The sequence below is a fragment of the Anolis carolinensis genome, unplaced genomic scaffold (genome assembly GCF_035594765.1).
Source record: "Anolis carolinensis isolate JA03-04 unplaced genomic scaffold, rAnoCar3.1.pri scaffold_11, whole genome shotgun sequence".
Classification (NCBI taxonomy): domain Eukaryota; kingdom Metazoa; phylum Chordata; class Lepidosauria; order Squamata; family Dactyloidae; genus Anolis; species Anolis carolinensis.
The window spans coordinates 14,219,641-14,243,278 of NW_026943822.1; the positions used below are offsets into that span (position 1 = coordinate 14,219,641).

The following is a 23,638-nucleotide window of genomic DNA, read 5'->3' on the forward strand; positions in this document are numbered from 1 at the left end:
TGGAAACACCACACTGTTTATTAACATTTGGTCAGTGAAGAATAAAAAATTGACAGTACAGAGGACGATCACCGGAGACCAGGATTCTACCCTTTGGCAAAGCACAGGGCACAAGAGGTACAAGCTTTTCACAATTCATTTAAAGGTCGCAAGGATGGCTTAATGATCATCGGTTTTACCCAAAAGCAAACCCTACCACAAGTTTGATATTCCTGGATGGAAAAAAAATGCACTTGGGAGCAACAGCTGAGCGATTCGTCAATACCTCATACAAGAAATCTTCAAGGCACAAAGCGAAGGAGTCCAAGATCATTTTTGCAAAATCGAAGCTCTTTGTCTGTACAAACTACACGTATGCAAATAAATACATGTTTAAAAGACGCATATAAAAAGTCAAGTTAAAAGAAGCAAGGCTTTCACAGAATGCCACACGTTTTAAAAGACGACTCCAAGCGAAGACAGGGCCGAGTCACAAGGCTGCATCTGCAACGTGAATGCCAGGGAGTACTCAATGCGGCAAGGGCACCACAATTTCAACATAATTGATGGGGAAGAAGCCCGATTTGCCACGTAACATGCCTTCATACCAGTTCTCATCAATCTGACTGGTCAATGTGATGATGTCCCCTTCTTTAAAGCCAAGCTCCCCTTCGTTTTCTGCCTCAAAGTCATACAAGGCTTGGCAGCAAGGCTGGTCCATGTGCAACGAAGAACCTGATCAAAGTTACATGGGAGAGTTATCAGATTTTTAATCCTGCTTGGATCCTAGAAGATGGGAATTTTTTATAGGCATGATGCCAGCACCCATTGAAAACTTTGCCCTCCTCTATTTTGGAAAAGGCGTAACCTTTTAAAGATCATAACCTTTTGGAAAACCAAGAATCTCCAAAGCCTTTTGGAAGCATTGCCCTTTTGGAGATTCATTGGCATTCACACTATCTGGAATAATCAGAACCTTTTTTAAAGTATGATCTTCCTGAGAAGAGTTACATGCTAATTTGAGTGAATCTTCTCCTTAGTAGTAAAATATCCACTAGTATTTATGCAAGGCAAATTAAGCTTCTCAGTTGTTAGACTGATATACCTGGTTATCTCTCTAAACCGTTAGAAACAATGCACAAAATATATAGCAGATCTTCGTAAGTGTTATTTCAGTTGCCCAAAAAACATCTATTCTCCCATAAAATATACTGCCTTTAAATCATGCTCTCAAGAGGCCAAAAATAGGTAGTCTTTGTTAAAAGTAAGAGTTGATTTACTTACAGACTTCATGTATTCAGCATACACAGGTACATTTCTTACTGGTTGATAGTTTAAACCAGGGGTCCCCAAACTTTTTAAACAGGGGGCCAGTTCACGATCCTTTGGATTGTTGGAGGGCGGACTATAGTTGGCCACCGAGCAATAATAATAATAATAATAATAATAATAATAATAATAATAATAATCAAGAGTGTTGGAAGAGACCCTTTGGGCCATTCAGTCCAATCCTCTTCTGCCTTTGTGCAACAAAAGCACAAGCAAGGCACCCCTGACAGATGGCCACACAATTCCAATGTTAATAATAATAATAATAATGATAATAATAATAATAATAAAGAGGGTTGGAAGAGACCCCTTGGGCCATTGAGTCCAACCCCCTTCTGCCTTTGTGCACCAAAAGCACAAGCAAAGCACCCCTGACAGATGGCCACCCAGCCTCAATGTTAATAATAATAATAATAATAATAATAATAATAATAATAATAATAATAATAATGATGATGATGGTTGGAAGAGAAGAAGAGACCCCCTTGGGTCATTTAGCCCAACCCTCTTCTGCTTTTGTGCCGTGGGGGCCGGAAAAATGGCTTTGATGGGCCGCATGTGGCCCCCGGGCCGTAGTTTGAGGACCCCTGGTATAAACAATCTGTTCTCTAAAGCATTCGGTTTTATCCTCTTCTTTGTTGCATACAGACTAACACTCTCTTCAGTCTAATACATTACAGAACAATGACTCAATACAGACTGACTACTCACATGCAGCATGCTGACACCGACTACCGCATACTAACACTACTGACTTCATAAACTATAGGGTAAAGGTTTTCCCCTGACATTGAGTTTAGTCGTGTCCGACTCTGGGGGTTGGTGCTCATCTCCATTTCTAAGTTGAAAAGCTGGCATTGTCTCATAGACACCTCCAAGGTCATGTGGCCGGCATGACTGCACAGCGCGCCATTACCTTCCCACCGGAGCGGTGCCTATTGATTTACTTACATTTGCACGTTTTCAAACTGCTAGGTTGGCAGAAGCTGGGGCTAACAGTGGGAGCTCACCCTGCTCCCTGGATCCGAACCGCCAACCTTTCGGTCAACAAGTTCAGCAGCTCAGCGGTTTAATCTGCTACGCCACCGGCGGATCCCTCATAAACTATACTGACTTCTAAAATGGAGTCTCAGTCTGAATAGTCCCAGATCTGGTTACATGTCTGTAGTCCCTCCCACAACCTCAAACAACATAGAGTTAAGGGAAAACTGCATATCAATATATACATACAATATAGTAAGCAACCACAATTATATACATAACAAATAACTAGTATAAGAGGCTTGCAGGAGGTTGCTATTTCCAACACTCCATACATTGTTATAGTCTCTTGTAAAGGTGAATCTACAGGCTAAGTGAAAAAAATATTGACATGCACAGAGAAGTTTTGTCCTCTGCATTATTAAGTAAAATGCTAATGCAAAACATTTCATTCACAAATTAAAACCTTTCTGTGGAGCCAGGCCTTCCCAGACAAATGAGAATAGGCACTACCATTCTGATAAATATTTTGATAATACTTGACAAATAACTTCATTGGTCGGAGGTTATGGATATCTTTAAATGGTACTTGTTGTAAGTTTTAAAAATTGTTTTATTTGATATGATAATTGGGTTTTTTATTTTGGGATATGATGTTTTAACTGATTATGTATTGCGGTCGGATGCATATGCATGAATTTTATATGTTGTATGCCACTTTGAATCTCACCCATGGGAGAAAAGTGGGATAGAAATGAATAAAATAATAATAATAATATTTGGATGTAATCAGGAACAGTGAAGGTAGGAATGAAGGCACAGCATTTAGAGCAGAAAGACTATCTATAAGAGGGAAAAGGTAGCAGCACTTATGGGCAAGCCGATGAAGAGTGGGATATGGCATGTGTTCTGCATCTCAAAAACTGATAAGGCGGAACTGGTGCAATTTTTGGAATCAGAAGGTCATATATACTCTGAAATAGGTCTACACCAAAATGTGTTGGCCAGTGTTATGTACAAGCTTTTAATGGTAGGAATACAACTCCCTAGAATGTAGGGTGTTGTGATGTCTCAGGCACCTTTGGCCCCTGACCCCGCAGCCATTGCTGACAACAATGAAGAGGATTTGGGTTTTTTCCCAAGTGAGCAGGATTTAGTTCCTTTCCAGATGCCTTCTGTTAACATTTCCGTGCCAGAGCCAATTAAAGACGGCCTTGAGAAGCAGCCGGCTCTTCCCGGCTCTCCAGAGGAGTTACCGTTCGATAGAAGGGCTTTTTTGAAAACAGACCGCTCTCTAAGGCAATCTGTAAGAAGAAGTGTTAGATTGGCAGAGCGAGGCGATTGTGGCTGAACCCAGTTCTCTTGGGAAGAATTAGGGAGGCAGGCACCTGGCATGATGTTTTGGAGGTCCAGTTCTCTTGGGAAGTTTGGGGAGTTTAACACCTGGTTTGGGGGAGCTATGAACTTCAATAAAAGTTGTGCGCGGAGAATCTTCTGTGCGATGGCAACTTAACTTTGGACTAAGAAGTAGCGTCGTCTCTCGTTCCTGATTTCCAAGCGACCTGACGGTGCGCTTACTCTGGAGTAGACCAGGTGTTGGTTTAACTTCTTGCCTTGATGGGACTGCGTTTCAGCTCCTGAACTTACAACTTCCCTTGCCTTGAAACCCTGTTTGGATCATTTCTTCTAAAGGACTCTTCTTGCTCTGCTTATTTCCCCACTCAAAACTCAGGCGGAGTTTGAGTGTGTTTCGGATATTGGATTTTGAACTCTAATACCAGACATAAGACTTTATATTATTGGACTAAAATTGATCTTTCCTGGAAGGTCAATTGCTACTTCTATATAACTGCTTATTTCCATTTGGAACTTTTATTGCTTTAATAAAGATATTATATTGTTAGTGGCTGCTGTGTTGGTTCCCAGTGTTCGTGCCGCTTAGGAGTGTTACAGGTGTTACAGCAGCATCTGGGTGACTGTATGGTTTCTACCCCTAATGTATCAGGAATAAAGATGTGTTTCTTAACCCAGCAATATATTGCAATGTGTCCAAAAATGGACCCTGAACTGAGCCTCAAGAAGGAGCTACTTTCAGAAACATATGCTCACCTGATGACTTTATTAGTGGGATGAACGAAATCCCATTGTGCTGCTGGTTTCTCCTTACTTCCAGTGGCCTTCTTCTTACTGGCTTTGGCTTGAATTCCCGTCTTGGGCGACTTGATGCTACATTTATCCTAAAATGGATAATGTAAAAAGAGTTAGGCAATAGCGGTGAAGGTACAAAAAATACATTTCTATAGTATTACAATTACAAGCAACTCTGAAAGAAGAATCAGGAAAATAAGATTTTGTCGGCAAACAGATGGTCAGCTGCCTGTCCTCCCATCCTTTTTGCCTTGTTTTTATTTATGTTGCACTTTGAAATGGTCATATGACTGGTCAAACAAATAAATTATTATTATTATTATTATTATTACTAGCTGTGCCCGGCCACGCATTACTGTGGCGTTGTCTGGTGGTGTTGGTGAGAAATGCTTGTTGTATGGTTGTCATTATGTTTAGTATGCACACTGAAGTGGATTATATGGCAGTGTGGACTCAAGATAATCCAGTTCAAAGCAGATAATATAAGATTATAAATGGGTTGTATAGCTGTGTGGAAGGGCCTTGAGTCTACATTGCCATATAATCCAGTTAAAATCTGATAATATGTGGAAGAGACCTAATTGAGGCCTAACTGTGTCTGTCCCCTGGGCTGAGTGGGTTGCTAGGAGACCAAGTGGGCGGAGCTTAGCTTTCAAACTGGCAGCAATTGGATAAAAACTATTATTCCTCTCCCTGTAATTAGGACTTTATTTTTCTTTTCTTTTTGTTGTATCAACCTAGAGCCATGAATGATGGGTTGTGTTGTCAAATTTCGAGGTTGGGGGGCCTGTAGTTTTGTTGTTTTGTCCGCTGCCCTGATGCCATCACTCTTTTATATATATAGATTACAAGCAACTCTGTTTCATTCTCTGCCCAGAAGGTCTCCCTGATAATACTAAGATTTCCAAATGGCATGAAAACAAACTAAAACAATAACAATTAGCAGCAGAAAAAGGGGACCGAGACATAAACAGCCTGGAATTTTTCTTACCTGTCTTGTAGCTTGCTTTGTAAGAACTCTAAAATATTCGTGGACTGCTTATGATAGTCTAGTGCAGCTTCTACGAAGACTAGCAATTGGCTCACTTGCTCTATCTAAACACAGGAGATCAAAAGGGAAATTTATTCAGTGCTGGTAATCCAAAACAAAAACCTGCATGAATTACCGTATTTTTCGCTTTATAAGACGCACTTTTTTCCCCCCCAAAATAGAGGGGAAAAGTCAGTGCGTCTTATAAACGCAATCTGCGTCCAGGAAGGGAGAATGGGGCAATCTGCGTCTTATCATCAGGTGCGTCTTATAAAGCGAAAAATACGGTATATGTTCAAGAGCAAGGAGAACCTATATATTCCACTACCTTTGTATCAGTCTTATACTGAGTCATGCTCCAGTTAGTAACCTGACTGCCGATCTCTGAATTAGTTCCTACTTAAATGATATCTCTTGGAGATGGGACACACGTCTCACAAAAATCATTTCTCTTTCATACACAGCTTATATGCAGAGCCGGATTGTAATTTTTTATATATATATATATATATATATATATATATATATATATATATACACACACATACATATACATACATACATACATACACACACTAGCTGTGCCCGGCCACGCGTTGCTGTGGCTGAGTCTGGTGGTGTTGGTCAGTCTACATTAGGTTGTATTTATGCTGTGACCTCCACCCTTCTTTATACTCACATTAGTAGTAGTATTTGAAATCTGTTACCTTCTTCAATTTTTGTGTTGATTGATAATTGCTTGAGATGCCTGTTGTCTTTGGTTTGTTGTTGTAATGTCTGATTCTGCTGAGTGCGGTTTATATTTTTATTGTGGTACAATAGTCTTTTTTTGTTTTGCCTGTGTAGGTGTTTATTATTATTGTTGTTGTAGTGATTATGAAGGTTGGATAAGTTAGATGCTACTGTATTGTTTTTTGGAGGCCCAGTGTAGCACTGACTGGCCTCTCAGCCTCAGTGCCTGGCTGTTTCTTGCCTGCGATGGTGTTGATTCTTGTTGTTGTTGTTGTCATTGTTATTATTGTAATTGTTTTTTTGGAGGCCAAGTGTGAATTGGGGAGGTGGATGAGTTGTGTTGTCAAATTTTGTATTTGTTATAGTCACTATGCGTTGTCAGTTTTGTGGGTCCGGATTGTGGTTTTGTGGTGTGGTTGTATTGTTACAACTGAGAGGCAAGGCTCTCAAGGCTCTCTTTTGCATTGTTTTGCCAAGTTTTGTATTTCTGGGGCGTTTAGTTGTGTTGTTATAGTCATGATGCGTTGTTGTGAGTTTTGTGGGTCCGGATTGTGGTTTTGTGTTGTGGTTGTGTTCTTACAACTTGGAGGCAAGGCTTTTGCATTGTGTTGTCAAATTTTGTATTTCTGGGGCGTTTAGTTGTGTTGTTATAGTCACAATGCATTGTTGTGAGTTTTGTGGGTCCGGATTGTGGTTTTGTGGTGTGGTTGTGTTGTTACAACCGGGAGGCAAGGTTTTTGCATTGTGTTTTCAAGTTTTATATTTCTGGGGCATTTAGTTGTGTGCCAAGTTTCGTATTTCTGGGACGTTTAGTTGTGTTGTTATAGTCACGATGCATTGTTGTGAGTTTTGTGGGTCCGGATTGTAGTTTTGTGGTGTGGTTGTGTTGTTACAACCGGGAGGCAAGGCTTTTGCATTGTGTTGTCAAGTTTTATATTTCTGGGGCGTTTAGCTGTGTACCAAGTTTTGTATTTCTGGGGCGTTTAGTTGTGTTGTTATAGTCACGATGCGTTGTTGTGAGTTTTATGGGTCCGGATTGTGGTTTTGTGGTGTGGTTGTGTTGTTACAACCTGGAGGGAAGGCTTTTGCATTGTGTTGCCAAGTTTCGTATTTGTGGGGCGTTTAGTTGTGTTGTTATAGTCACGATGCGTTGTGAGTTTTGTGGGCCCTGTGTGGTTTTGTGGCGTGGTTGCGTTGTTACAACTGGGAGGCAAGGCTTTTGCATTGTGTTGGCAAGTTTTGTATTTCTGGGGCGTTTAGTTGTGTTGTTATCGCATGATGCGTTGTTGTGAGTTTTGTGGGTCTGGATTGTGATTTTGTGGTGTGGTTGTGTTGTTGTAACCTGGAGGCAAGCCTTTTGCATTGTGTTGCCAAATTTCGTATTTCTGGGATGTTTAGTTTTGTTGTTATAGTCACTGCGCAAACAACTTTATGATTTTATATATATATATATATATATATGAGACACAGTTTACGTTCTAGAGCCCCCAGATGGCGTAGTGGACTAAGTGACTTGAAGGTTGGGTTGCTGACCTGAAGGCTGCTAGGTTCGAATCCCACCCGGGGAGAGCGTGAATGAGCTCCCTCTATCAGCTCCAGCTCCATGCGGGGACATGAGAGAAGCCTCCCACAAGGATGGTAAAAACATCAAAACATCCGGGCGTCCCCTGGGCAACGTCCTTGCAGACGGCCAATGCTCTCACTCCAGAAGCAACTCAAGTTGCTCCTGACACGAAAAAAAAAAGTTTACGTTCTTTGAATAATCAGAAAGCCAAGGTGTCATGTGCATAATTTCAGAATAACCAGTAAGGGATGATCAGCTTGCAATGGCAGCTCCTCCTCCTCTTCTTCTTCTTCCCCAAACTTGTGTCTTAGGATGGCTTACGATTTAATTCAAGAATAGAATAGCTTAAAACTTTCAAAAAGTGAACATTAAAATGACATTATTCACATTATTAAAACGATTTAAACATAAACTTTAAAAGGTAAAGACGAGTGATTAAAACTAATAGGAACCCGGTTTTTCACATTATGCTATTACAGTAGAGTCTCACTTATCCAACATAAACAGGCCGTCAGAATGTTGGATAAGTGAATATGTTGGATAATAAGGAGGGGTTAAGGAAAAGCCTAACATCAAATTAAGTTATGATTTTACAAATTAAGCACCAAAACATCATGTTATACAACAAACTGGACAAAAAAGTAGTTCAATTTAGCACCAAAATATCACAATGTATTGAAAACATTGACTACAAAAATGCGTTGGATAATCCAGAACGTTGGATAAGCGAGTGTTGGATAAGTGAGACTCTACTGTACTAATGAGAAAAGTATTTGGGCATAGGTAAAAGTAAAGGTTTTCCCTTGACATTAAGTCCAGTCGTGTCTGACTCTGGGGGTTGGTGCTCATCTCCATTTCTAAGCCGAAGAGCTGGCTTTGTCCGTAGACACCTCCAAGGTCATGCTGCCGGCATGGAGCACCATTGCCTTCCCACCTATTGATCTACTCACATTTGCATGTTTTCGAACCGCTAGGGTGGCAGAAGCTGGAGCTAACTGAGAGAGCTCAGCCCACTCCTTGGATTCAAACCGCTGACCTTTCGATCAGCAAGTTCAGCAGCTCAGCAGTTTAATCTGCTGCACCACCGGGGGCTCCATTTGGGCATAGAGACTAATATACTGCACTTTTAAAGACCTCAAGCAGTCAAAGGAACCTTACGTCGTTCTCTAAAAAGTTGAACATGCTCCGTTCTGTCAACTCTCTGGACTCTTGGAACTTTTCTACAGCTTGCTTAACCTCCTCATTTGGTATCTTCCCAATACGTTTCTTTTTGTAATCATAATCTAAACGCCGTCCTTCTAGTTTCTTCAGATGGTGCTGTTTTACAAAACAAGGAGAGAAAAGGAAAGAAAGCACCGCGGTGAAATAAAATGAGGAGGAAGGGGAGCACGTAAGGTTTTTGCAAGCCTGTTGTTGCTGAGACTGTTACAATATTGGTTGATGTTTCTAGGGAAAGTCGAGTGGAATTAGGTCAGCCATAAATAATTATAATAAACTCAGCATCTGTGAACATGCCAAATATTGTTCAGGAATAAATCTTTACATGCTGGACACAGAATATGAGCAAATCTTTACACTGTCCAATTTAGAAATAAGACTTTGCCAAAATATGGCTTTCTTTTATATCCGGGCTCCCACTTTGGTTCTCCCTTTCCTTCTCTTTTGGGGAGGGAAAAACAATGCAGCAGATTGCACTGCAAAGGGCTCGTGGAATCCTAATGATTTCCTATGGTTGCCATCTCTTTAGGCATGTGTGAGGTGTTCAAATATAATTACCAATATCACCGGCAAAAACTCTGTTCAGCTACCAATTGGGGCACAAGTGGAATGACATTTCCAAGGAGTGACTACAGTGGTCCTGCTTATCAAAGCCTTGCTTGCTTGTAGTAAGAAGTTGGAGATGTGTGTTTGTACTCACACATAGATTACTGTATATACTCGAGTATAAACCTAGTTTTTCAGCCCTTTTTTTAAGAGTGAAAAAGCCCTCCTTGGCTTATACTCGGGTGAGGGTCCTGATTGGCTAATATTTGTGTCAGCTTATACTCGAGAATATATGGTACATTTATTATTTTTCTCTATTATTATTGGTATTATTACATTTATTATTTTTCTCTGTTATTGTTGCTACTATTACATTTATTTTACTCTATTTTTATTATTATTATTATTAATGAATTTATTATTTCACTCTGATCTTATTGTTATTATTGCATTTATTATTTTACTCTATTTATTATTACTTGTATTATTTTCCTGTATTATTTATTCTTATTATTATTCTTCTTATTCTTATTTTATTACGACACAGCAAACAAGATAGAAATGCTGGATTTCATATCACAAAATCACAAGTCGAACACTTCCCAAGTGTCTAGGACTGTGTGATGTATTTTCGGATGATGCGCGCAGATCCCAGTCGGGTGGCCTTTTGCAGTTGGCAGATTGTAATTTTGTCAATGTCTATTGTTTCCAAATGCCAGCTGAGATTTTTTGGAAGTTTTTCAGAAATGTATTAGAAAATAGGATCATAACCTGTTAGAATTATGATGCCAATATGGTTAGATATTGGTGCAGAGTAGCAAAATACAGAAGGCTAGGGGTTTATGTGAGCAGTGGTAAGAAAAACAAAATAGTCAGCCTCCCTTTCTCTTTAAAATAAACATCAGAGACATCAAAAGTAAAATAGTAAAAGTATGTTTACTCACAATCTTGTGTGATGATGGTCATACAGGTAAAAACATCTTAGTTCCAAATAATATAGTTCAGGATACTACATATCTCTTAACATGAAGTAACAACAGGCCACATGGCAGGATCAAGAGGGAGAACAAAAGAAAGTATCTCCTTATATACACCAAATTCTAAAGGTGTATGTAACTTCCTGTATGTCTACAGGAAGTATACTCCCATTTCCCATTTCACATGCAAAACCCCCAAATAAATAAATATTTAGATATAAATAAACTTATTAATTATTATTATTACTATTACTATTATTATTATTATTATATTATGACACAGCAAACAAGATAGATATGCTGGATTTCGTATCACAAAATCACAAGTCGAACACTTCCCAAGTGTCTAGGACTGTGTGATGTATTTTCGGATGATGCGTGCAGATCCCAGTCGGGTGGCCTTTTGCAGTTGGCAGATCGTGATTTTGTCAATGTCTATTGTTTCCAGATGCCGGCTGAGATCTTTTGGCATGGCACCCAGTGTGCCCATCACCACTGGGACCACCTGTACTGGTTTCTGCCAGAGTCTTTGAAGTTCAATCTTGAGGTCCTGATAGCGGCTGAGTTTTTCTTGTTGTTTTTGGTCAATGCGACTGTCACCTGGGATGGCAACATCAATGATCCAAACCTTTTTCTTTTCCACAACTGTGATGTCTGGTGTGTTGTGTTCCAGAACTTTGTCAGTCTGGATTCGGAAGTCCCACAGTATCATTGCTTGTTCATTTTCCAATACTTTTGCAGGTTTGTGATCCCACCAGTTCTTTCCTGCTGGGAGGTGGTACTTGAGGCATAAGTTCCAATGAATCATTTGGGCCACATGGTTGTGCCTCTGTTTGTAGTCTGTCTGTGCAATTTTCTTACAGCAGCTGAGGATATGATCAATGGTTTCATTGGTTTCCTTGCACAGTCTGCATTTTGGGTCATCAGCTGATTTTTCGATCTTGGCCTGAATTGCCTTTGTTCTGATGGCTTGCTCCTGGGCTGCAAGGATCAGGCCTTCTGTCTCCTTCTTCAGGGTCCCATTCGTGAGCCAGAGCCAGGTCTTCTCCTTATCAGCTTTTCCTTCAATTTTGTCAAGGAACTTTCCATGCAATGTTTTGTTGTGCCAGCTGTCAGCTCTATTTTATATTATTGTTATTATTATTATTATTATTATTATTATTATTATTATTATTATTATTATTATTATTAAAATGGTGCCATCAACTTTGGAATGCATCTTTGGCTCAGGTTACTAAGCAACCAAACTAACTAACTACATAAACCATCCCACATTGAAAATGCATGCATGATTGCTAGATAACTCAACAAAATGTGACATTTCTCAGTGGGATATACACCTTGCCGCAGTTATTCAAGCGAAAGATAAACTCACTCCAATCTCCTTTAAATCTTTGTCTTGCAACAGCTGTAGAGGGTCGATGAAGTTCTGCTTGACACTGATGTCCAAGGCGTCTTTCACTTCAGCCATCTGCTTCATGCTTTCCCCCACATCGATAAGTGCAGCACCTCGAGAGAAGAAGCACATTTTTGCAAAATCACATTTTTGCATGAATGTTAGAAAAACCTACAAATTAAATGTGCAACCTCCTTGTCTTGTCTCCATTTTCAGAAACATGGACAATTTCCATTTCTGCCACTACGTAAAGATAAAGTCTAGTCTAGTCATGTCCGACTCTGGGGGTTGGTGCTCATTTCCATTTCTCTGCAGAAGAGCCGGCATTGTCCATAGATGCCTCTTGGGTCATGTGGCCAGCATGACTGCATGGAGTGCCATTCACTTCCCACCGAAGCAGTACCTATTTATCTACTCACATTTGCATGTTTTCAAACTGTTAGTTTGGCAGAAGCTGGGGCTAACAGCAGGAGCTCATCCCACTACCTGAATTTGAACCGACGACCTCTCGGTTAGCAAGTTCCGCAGCTCTGCGGTTTAACCCGCTGTGCTACCAGGGGCTCCATTATTTCTGCCACTATCTTTCCCAATACAGTAGAGTCTTGCTTATAATAATAATAATAAAACTTTATTTATACCCCGCCACCATCTCTCTGTGGGGACTCGGGATGGCTTACATGGGGCAGAAGCCCAAACAACATAGAACAAAACATAGGCAACATAATACAAATCACGCTATAAAAAGATAAAACAGTAATACAATATAGCAATTAAAACAAAAATACAGGATAAAAAATTGCATTTAAAACACATAAATGGTAAAATCGTAATAAAAACGGGATAGATTATTAAAAACCCTCTGGGGCTTATCCAACGTAAACGGGCCGGCAGAATGTTGGATAAGCGAATATCTTGGATAATAAAGAGAGATTAAGGAAACGCCTATTACACATCAAATTAGGTTATGATTTTACAAATTAAGCACCAAAACATCATGTTATATAACAAATTTGAAAAAAAAGTAGTTCAATACGCAATAATGCTATGTAGTAATTACTGTATTTACAAATTTAGCACCAAAATATCACGATATATTGAAAACATTGACTACAAAAATGCGTTGGATAATCCAGAACATCGGATAAGCGAGTGTTGAATAAGTGAGACTCTACTGTACTTCACTTCTTCACTTCACTTTATTTCTTAATTAGTCGCTCTCCACCAGAGTGCTCCGAGCGACTTAACAATTTAAAATATCATTCCACAATATAACATAAATACATTCATACTAGGTTGCTGTGTTTTCCGGGCTGTATGGCCATGTTCCAGAAGCATTCTCTCCTGACGTTTTGCCCACATCTATGGCAGGCATCCTCAGGGGTTGAGAGGTCTGTTGAAAACTAGGCAAGTGAGGTTTATATATCTGTGGAATGTTCAAGGTGAGAGAGAGAACTCTTTTTTAAAGTAATCTTTATTGCATAATTTTTTTCCCCTTGGTATACATATAAAAGGAGAAGCAAAATATAATAAACTAGCTGTGCCCGGCCACGCGTTGCTGTGGCGAAGTATGAGGCCCCTTCTACACAGCTGGATAAAATGCACACTGAAGTGGATTATATGACAATGTGGAGTCAAGATAATCCAGTTCAAAGCAGATAATATAAGATTATAAATGGGTTATATAGCTGTGTGCAGACCTGTAGCGAGGGGGTGGTTTTAGGGGTTCAACCCCCCCCCCCCCCCGAAATTTTTCAGGTTATAAAAAAAACCCTGGTTTACTCATGAATTTTAACTGGTTAACCAAATCCCCATGCTAAGTCTATGAGATGCAAAACATTAAGAGTCCCTCCAGGCACTATCTCAAGCAGATATTGACAGGTTTGTAGCGGGGAGAGGTGTGTACTAGGGGTTCAACCCCCCCCCCCCCCGAAATTTTCAAAACCCCTCCCGAAATTTTTTTCTGGCTACGGCCCTGGCTGTGTGGAAGGGCCTTGAGTCTACACTGCCATATAATCCAGTTAAAATCAGAGAATCTGTATTTTTATAGGCAGTGTGGAAGAGGCCTAAGTGAGGCCTAACTCTGCCTGTCTCCTGGGCTGAGTTAGTTGCTAGAAGACCAAGTGGGCGGAGCTTAGCCTTCTAACTGGCAGCAATTGGATAAAAACAATAATTCCTCTCCCTCTAATTAGGACTTTATTTTTCTTTTCTTTTTGTTGTATGAACGTAGAGGCATGGATGAGGGGTTGTGCTGCCAAGTTTAGTGTTTTTGGGATGTGTAGTTTTGTTGTTTTGTCCTAGGCCGAAATTTCATTACCCTTTTATATATATAGATTAAAATACTTTAGGTACAGTAGAGTCTCACTTATCCAACATTCGCTTATCCAACGTTCTGGATTATCCAACGCATTTTTGTAGTCAATGTTTTCAATACATCATGATATTTTGGTGCTAAATTCATAAATACAGTAATTACTACGTAACATTTCTGCCTATTGAACTACTTTTTCTGTCAAATTTGTTGCATAGCATTATGTTTTGGTGCTTAATTTGTAAAATCATAACCTAATTTGATGTTTAGTAGGCTTCTCCTTAATCTCTCCTTGTTATCCAACGTATTCGCATATCCAACGTTCTGCCGGCCCGTTTATGTTGGATAAGTGAGACTCTACTGTATGTGGAAAATGAATAAGAGAGGGGGGGAATGAATAAGAGAGAGAAAGCAGGAAGGGGAAAAAAGAAAAGAAAGAAAAAGAACAATAAAGTATAAGCAGTAATGGTGCAGATAGAAAGGTAAGTAGTCTTCTGGTCCATTCCGCAAGGTCCAGGGTGGGAGAAAGAACTCTGGTCTGTTTGAGGCAAGTGTGAATGTTTCAATTGGCCAGCTTGATTAGCATTTAATGGCCTTGAAGCTTCAAAGCCTGGCTGCTTCCTGCCTGGAGGAATCCTTCGTTGGGAAGTGTTAGCTGGCCCTGATTGGTTCTTGTCTGGTTTCCAGACAACACCTCCCAACAAAGGATTCCCTCAGGCAGGAAGCAGCCAGGCTTAATGTCCTTTATACAGGCATAGCTTAGTTAAGTGGTAAGTTGCAAAAACTCACCAAAAGTAGACTCATCTCCTAGTTCTCGCCCATATCTGAGCATGGAGTCCCCCAGGAGGCCTTCTGTCTGTGGGTAGCCGGTAGTTTTAACTTGTCCTCGAATCTTGGACACTGTATTCAACATACCCAGTCTGGCTCTGGAGGCTTAGAGAGAGAAGGTTTGAGACTGGTATAGAAGAGTGTTAAACAATCTTTGAACCAGAAACATCTATTCATTTGAAATTGTTCTTGAACCCTTGAAGCCTCACACAAAAGCTTGACAAGAATCGAGATTACATTGGGACGTAAAACTGGGCTCGCTGTCCTGGTAGATTAATCAACAATAAAGTGCTTGTGTGTTGCTGAACCTGATAACACAACCTACAAAACAGGAAAATGTACTCAATGGATTCTATCTCCTAGCTATTACAGACAAAACAATAGAAACAAAAATTAAAACTGGAAGGAACCTCCTGGTATGCAGGAATACACAATTACAGTAGAGTCTCACTTATCCAACATAAACGGGCCGGCAGAATGTTGGATAAGCGAATATGTTGGATAATAAGGAGGCATTAAGGAAAAGCCTATTACACATCAAATTATGTTATGATTTTACAAATTAAGCACCAAAACATCATGTTACACAACAAATCTGACAGAAAAAGTAGTTCAATACGCAGGAATGCTATGTAGTAATTACTGTATTTACTAATTTAGCACCAAAATATCACGATGCATTGCAAACATTGACTACAAAAATGCATTGGATAATCCAGAACGTTGGATAAGCGAGTGTTGGATAAGTGAGACTCTACTGTATTATAGCGCTCCGAAAAGACGCCCAACCAACCTCTACTTAATCGAGGCAAGTTTTGGGGTGATGGTCCTTTTTTTTTTTTTTAATAAATTTTTATTAAAGTCATTTGCCAAGGGGTGTGAATCACATCGACAATTACACACAGTGAAGGGGGATAACATGGGGGTAAGGAAAAAAAATGTAGGAGGTTAGGGGAAATCTATTAATTGAAACCCTACATCAGGAAACAAAAGGAAAAAGAAAAAGAGGACAGAAACAGAAAACAGAAAGCAAAAAACAAAAAATCAGAACATCACTTAAATACTAACAGTTATCACATATAATTAAAATTGACTTCCATCAAATGTGTGTTGTTATGTATCGTATTCATTTGGTATAAACTATACCCTTATATTTCCGCTTCTATTTGTTTGTTGTATTATTTTTCTCTCCTTTAGTGTTTATTCCGGGGCAATTGTGTAGTCTTTTATCTTTGGCTATTGTATCCTTCTATTATCACTTTACAGTTCTCTGTTCTTAAATAGTTTGTAACTAATTCCCAATCTGTTTGTTTCTTGGGTTCGATAATAGGTATGTTAATTTGTCTGCACTCATAATTTCCAAAATTTTAATAAACCAGTTTTTTTATATCCGGACTGTTTTTTTCCCTCCATCCCTTAGCATATGTCATTCTTGCATTGCTTACTTTCATACCTTCCAGGATGTTTAAAAAGCAAGCTCAGCTTTTGGAAAATATTAATGATAGCAGAATTAACATCTGTTTTAATATAGAAATGTAAATATGTAATAACATGTTGGCTGTCCTTATGGCTGAGAAAAATTTCCTAATGCCTAGAAAAATAGCTGCTGAAATCGCAGGAATCAGAGAGATGCCAAAATAAGATTTCCACTATTCATGGAAAGAATTATTTCATCATAATAAATTAATAAATAATAAATTAATAATTATTAGTGAATTAAAATTATTAGAATTAGCATTAATTATAATTATCATTGTTACTGTTGTTGATTTACCTGGATTGGGTTGGAGGTATTCAGTAGACCTTGAGAGAAGCTCTGCCACAGCTTTGCTTGTGACATCAATTTTCTGCAAGGTAAACATATGCTTTTCAAAGGAAGTTTCACACATTACCTCTAATCTTTACAAATACAGTAGAGTCTCACTTATCTGAGCCTCGCTTATCCAAGCCTCTGGATAATCCAAGCCATTTTTGTAGTCAATGTTTTCAATATATTGTGATATTTTGGTGCTAAATTCGTAAATACAGTAATTACAACATAACATTACTGCGTTATTGAACTGCTTTGTTGTAAAACATGATGTTTTGGTGCTTAATTTGTAAAATCATAACCTAATTTGATGTTTAATAGGCTTTTCCTTAATCCCTCCTTATTATCCAAGATATTAGCTTATCCAAGCTTCTGCCGGCCCATTTAGCTTGGACAAGTGAGACTCTACTGTACATGCACATGTGTGTATTTGCATTGTTTTATAAGTACTGCATTAAGAAATGTAGTTATTATTTTGTAAAAAAAAACTTTTGTGATTTTAAAGTCAACTCTGGATTTTGTGCCTCCTAAGGTCTAAATTCTTTACAGCCACGTGGCACTTCAGGCTCTGCTTGCTGTGAGCTGAATGCTCAACCATAAGTATCCCTGCTTTTGCATATTTTCAATGCTTTGATGTTTTGGGGTAGTTTTCCTAACAACCACACAGGAAAATCCTAACATGTAGTTCATGCTTAGGTATAATTTTCAAATCACATCTCCAGGGCCTGCTTTGTTTTTAGGGCATCACAAAACTTTCCTAAAATCTGGTCCTAAAATCTTAGGGACTAAAACAGTCCTGATTTGGAAACCATGTGCCTCAAAGACTTCTTGTGAAAATGAAATGAGGAAATCCCATGTATGGGAGGAAAGCAACCTACAAACCTAATACTATAAACTAAATCTGAAGCTCACTACGTTCAGAATTATATAACCCAGTAATTCTATAAATGCACTATTCTATACAGAAAGGGGAAGAATCTGACAATATCTACCCTGTTTCCCCGAATATAAGACAGTGTCTTATATTAATTTTCACTCCCAAAGAGGCGCTAGGTCTTATTTTCAGGGGATGACTTACTTTTCCACGAAGAAGAATTCACATTTATGGTTGAATTTTTAAAAAATGAAAATTTATTATCTACTGTACAGTAGTTGTCATCACAAACCAGCATAACCAAATAATAATAATAATAATAATAATAATAATAATAATAATAATAATAATAATAATTACTATTATTATTATTATTTACATCTCCCCCAAAGGGGACTAGGGGCGGCTTACAGCAAAATCAGATACAAAACAATCTATATATATAAAAGGGTAATGAAATTTCGGCCTAGGACAAAACAACAAAACCACACATCCCAGAAACACTAAACTTGGCAGCACAACCCCTCATCCGTGCCTCTGCGTTCATACAACAAAAAGAAAATAAAAATAAAGTCCTAATTAGAGGGAGAAGAATAATTGTTTTTATCCCATTGCTGCCAGTTAGAAGGCTAAGCTCCGCCCACTTGGTCTCCTAGCAACCAACTCAGCCCAGACGACAGGCAGAGTTAGGCCTCACTTATGCCTCTTCCACACTGCCTATAAAATACAGATTAAAATACAGTATATGGCAGTGTAGACTCAAGGCCCTTCCACACAGCTATATAACCCATTTATAATCTTATATTATCTGCTTTGAACTGGATTATCTTGAGTCCACACTGCCATATAATCCACTTCAGTGTGCATTTTATACAACTGTGTAGAAGGGGCCTCATATAATCCAGTTCTAAGCAGATAATATAAGATTATCAATATAATATGTAATAATTACTGTGATATAATAATACAGAACAATATAATCTCTAAAATCAGGACAGTAAATAAAGAACAAGACTCTGAAAGCATAAACCACAGCAACGCGTGGCCGGGCAAAGCTAATGACAAAATAAAATATGAAACATCAAAGAACAATAACAAAAACCAATAATAATATATACACAGCAACCGAAAAAAACACAACGTGGTATTAAAACAATGAGGTTGTTATAGTGGATAAGCAAGTTGCACATTATGCGTTACAAGTTTTTAAATAGATAAATAAATAACCAAACTGTGAATCCTTTCAAGAATTTCTATATTATATTTTATTGCTATACTGTTTTTAAGTTACTGTTTTAAATTTCTGTTCGTATGTAAATTTATGTTGTTGTTGGGCTTGTCCCTGTGTCAGCTGCCCTGAGTCCCTTCTGGGAGATGGAGGTGGGATACAAGAATAAAGTTATTATAATATTATTATTATTATTATTATTTGTTACTACCTTTATTTCCATGTACAACAATCTATGGAATGTACATTTACCGATCCTGCATGCTTCTAAACAAAAACTTTGCTAGGTCTTACTTTTGGGGGAGGCCTTATATTTAGCAATTCAGCAAAACCTCTACTAGGTCTTATTTTCTGGGGATGTCTTATTTTCAGGGAAACAGGGTATGTAGCTTTGGTGTTTACAATGAATCCGCTTACCCTTTCCATCTCTTGAAAATCATCATCCAGTTTTGTTCCTTCAGCTCCACTGATCTTTTCGCTGAATAGCTGTAGCAGAAAGCAAAAAAAAAATGGCCTTGGCATGACACAAAACAAAGTACAATGCTGGAAAAATGTATAAAAGGCCAATAGAACCCCAAGAAAACTTTTGAGATTAGAAAGTACATGCTGAGCAATGTCTTGCATTTCAATGACAGAATGTAGCATTAAAGACTCATCCTGTCTTCCCGCATACAAAGGAGGAAAGGAAAAAGGGACGGCCGTGAGAACAATCGATTCGCCTTTGAGACTAAGTTAAATAGGAAAAAAGAAAAGTGGATATGACTTTCGGATTAGATCCAGATAACAGGTTTTGTGTTTGGACACAAAAATGGAAATCAAACCCACTCTATTACAGTAGAGTCTCACTTATCCAACACTCACTTCTGGATTATCCAATGCATTTTTGTAGTCAATGTTTTCAATATATCATGATATTTTGGTGCTAAATTCATAAATACAGTAATTACTACATAGCATTACTGCGTATTGAACTACTTTTTCTGCCAAATTTGTTGTCTAACATGATGTTTTGGTGCTTAATTTGTAAAATCATAACCTAATTTGATGTTTAATAGGTTTCTCCTTAATCTCTCCTTATCATCCAACATATTCACTTATCCAATGTTCTGCCGATCCGTTTATGTTGGATAAGTGAGACTACTGTATGTGTGTGTATATATAAATATATGTATATATACACACATACATATATACAATATAATTTATAATAATATATAATATTATAATGTACTAGCTGTGCCCGGCCACGCGTTACTGTGGCGAAGTATGGTGGTATGGGAAATAAAGTATTGAGGAATTGGTGATATTATCCAACATATTCGCTTATCCAACATTCTGCTGGCCCGTTTACATTGGATAAGTGAGACTCTACTGTATTTTGTATTCATTCACTATGTAACAGACTCTGGATTTTGTTGCTTGGTTGACATATGTTGCTGTTTTCTGTTATGCTTATACAGTAGAGTCTCACTTATCCAAGCTTCGCTTATCCAAGCTTCTGGATTATCCAAGCCATTTTTGTAGTCAATTTTTTCAATAATTGTGATATTTTGGTGCTAAATTCGTAAATACAGTAGTTACAACATAACATTATTGCGTATTGAACTACTTTTTCTGTCAAATTTGTTGTATAACATGATGTCTTGGTGCTTAATTTGTAAAATCATAACCTAATTTGATGTTTAATAGGCTTTTCCTTAATCCCTCCTTATTATCCAAGATATTTGCTTATCCAACATTCTGCCAGCCTTATGTTGGATAAGTGAGACTCTACTGTATTTTGTATTCATTCACTATGTAACAGACTCTGGATTTTGTTGCTTGGTTGACAGTATGTTGCTGTTTTCTGTTATGCTTATACTTTCCACCTGTTTGCTTGTTTTGTTGTTTTTTGAGTTGCTATTGTTTGCAACAAGTAATTAAAAATAAAACCATCAAGATCCACTACCAGCGAAATCTCTGCATGGTACATTTTGTATTCATTCACTATGTAACAGATTCTGGATTTTGTTGCTTGGTTGACAGTACAGTAGAGTATCACTTATCCAAGCCTCGCTTATCCAAGCTTCTGGATAATCCAAGCCATTTTTGTAGTCAATGTTTTCAATATATCATGATATTTTGGTGCTAAATTAATAAATACAGTAATTACAACATAACATTACTGCCTATTGAACTGCTTTTTCTGTCCAATTTGTTGTATAACATGATGTTTTGGCAATTAATTTGTAAAATCATAACCTAATTTGATGTTTAATAGGCTTTTCCTTAATCATTCCTTATTACCCAAGATATTCGCTTATCCAAGCTTCTGCCGGCCCGTTTAGCTTGGATAAGTGAGACTCTACTGTATGTTGCTGTTTTCTGTTATGCTTATACAGTAGAGTCTCACTTATCCAAGCTTCGCTTATCCAAGCTTCTGGATTATCCAAGCCATTTTTGTAGTCAATTTTTTCAATAATTGTGATATTTTGGTGCTAAATTCATAAATACAGTAGTTACAACATAACATTATTGCGTATTGAACTACTTTTTCTGTCAAATTTGTTGTATAACATGATGTCTTGGTGCTTAATTTGTAAAATCATAACCTAATTTGATGTTTAATCGGCTTTTCCTTAATCCCTCCTTATTATCCAAGATATTTGCTTATCCAAGCTTCTGCCGGCCCATTAAGTGAGACTCTACTGTACTTTCCACCTATTTGCTTGTTTTGTTGTTGTTGTTGTTTTGAGTTGCTATTGTTTGCCACAAGCCATTAAAAATAAAACCATCAAGATCCACTACCAGCGAAATGTCTGCATGGTATATTATTTTTACCTTTTATTCATTTTGTGCACAACAGACACTCAGAATCATAAGAGTTGGAAGAGACCTCGTGGGCCATCCAGTCCAACCCCTTGTCAAGAAACAGGAAAACCGCATTCAAAGCACTCCCAACAGATGGCCATCCAACCTCTGCATAATAGCCTCCAAAGAAGGAGCCTTCACCATACTCCACGGCAGAGAGTTCCACTGCTGAATAGCTCTCGCAGTTAGAAAGTTCAGGTGGAATCTCCTTTCCTGTAGTTTGAAGCCATTGTTCCATGTCCACTGCACCTATATCCTAGGATTTGATCCAAGATTATCTGCTTAACCCAGATTATCTGGCAGTGTAGACTCATAATCCAATTCAAAGCAGATAATCTGGGATCAGATCCTGGGCAGTGTAGATCCAGTCTCAGTCTGTGGTCATCAAAGCAGGAAATAAGAGCTAGGTAGTTTGTTGGACTATGTAGTTTGTGTATCAATGTCTTTGTGGAAAAATATCTGAACCATCGAAGGGCGCAAAAGCTGCCGTGAGAAAGAATGAATTGCTACCAGTGGACAAAGAAAGATTTCTTGCCAGCTTTCGCCTTGAAAAGAAGAGAGTTACAACATTTCCTTCAAAGTCCTGCTCTTCCCTTTTACTATCTGCTTCTCAAACAATGCCATCCATTTTTTTTTTGCCAGGAGTAAGTTTAGGAGAAAGTTTAAAAATAAAGTCCAATGGTTTTCATCCAAAACCATATGCACGGTCTCATTATTTCTCAAATATGAAAAAGTACATACTGTATATACTCGAGTATAAGCCTAGTTTTTCAGCCCTTTTTTTAAGACTGAAAAAGCCCCCCTCGGCTTATACTCGGGTGAGGGTCCTGGTTGGCTTATATTTGGGTCAGCTTATACTCGAGAATATATGGTACTTTTATTATTTTGCTCTATTATTATTGGTATTATTACATTTATTATTTTTCTCTGTTATTGTTGCTACTATTACATTTATTTTACTTATTTTTATTATTATTAATACATTTATTATTTCACTCTGATCTTATTATTATTGCATTTATTATTTTACTCTATTATTACATGTACAGTAGAGTCTCACTTATCCAAGCCTCGCTTATCCAAGCCTCTGGATAATCCAAGCTATTTTGTAGTCAATGTTTTCAATATATCATGATATTTTGGTGCTAAAGTCGTAAACATACAAAAATGCGTTGGATAAACCAGAATGTTGGATAAGTGAGACTCTACTGTAATATAATATACAATAATATTCAATATGCAATAATGTTATGTTGTAATAGCTGTATTTACAAATTTAGCACCAAAATATCACGATGTACTGAAAACATTGACTACAAAAATGCGTTGGATAATCCAGAATGTTGGATAAGTGAGACTCTACTGTAATATAATATACAATAATATTCAATATGCAGTAATGTTATGTTGTAATTACTGTATTTTCAATACATCGTGATATTTTGGTGCTAAATTCGTAAATAGAGTAATTACTACATAGCATTAATGTGTAATGAACTACTTTTTCTGTCAAATTTGTTGTAAAACATAATGTTTTGGTGCTTAATTTGTAAAATCATAACCTAATTTGATGTTTAATAGGCTTTTCCTTAATCCCTCCTTATTGTCCAAGATATTCGCTTATCCAAGCTTCTGCTGGCCCGTTTAGCTTGGATAAGTGAGACTCTACTGTATTACTTTCCTGTATTTATTATTATTATTATTACATGTATTATTTTACTCTATTATTATTAAAAAGATACATAAGCACATTTACATTGAAGAAGATGAGAATAATGATTTGATCAGAGTTGGACAGTCTTACCTTAAATTTGAGCTTTATGTAAATATTCTTATATTT

The 23,638-nt window shown here is 37.9% G+C and overlaps 1 protein-coding gene across 2 annotated transcripts in view; it reads right to left on the reverse strand.

Annotated features, from left to right (window-relative positions):
- sh3gl3 (SH3 domain containing GRB2 like 3, endophilin A3) overlaps window positions 1–23,638 on the reverse strand; it is a 28,614-nt gene continuing 4,976 nt past the window's right edge. Inside the window, exons 2-9 of one of the 2 annotated variants that reach the window (XM_062963197.1) lie at window positions 19,366–19,434; window positions 16,811–16,883; window positions 14,998–15,141; window positions 11,880–12,013; window positions 8,922–9,080; window positions 5,429–5,532; window positions 4,399–4,526; window positions 1–714 (exon numbers count right to left, since the gene is read on the reverse strand). In XM_062963197.1, coding sequence (XP_062819267.1) covers window positions 509–714; window positions 4,399–4,526; window positions 5,429–5,532; window positions 8,922–9,080; window positions 11,880–12,013; window positions 14,998–15,141; window positions 16,811–16,883; window positions 19,366–19,434 — 1,017 coding nt within the window. In that variant the 3' untranslated portion in view covers window positions 1–508. The remainder of the gene's footprint in view (window positions 715–4,398; window positions 4,527–5,428; window positions 5,533–8,921; window positions 9,081–11,879; window positions 12,014–14,997; window positions 15,142–16,810; window positions 16,884–19,365; window positions 19,435–23,638) is intronic. The other variant, XM_062963198.1, reaches the window with a different exon arrangement.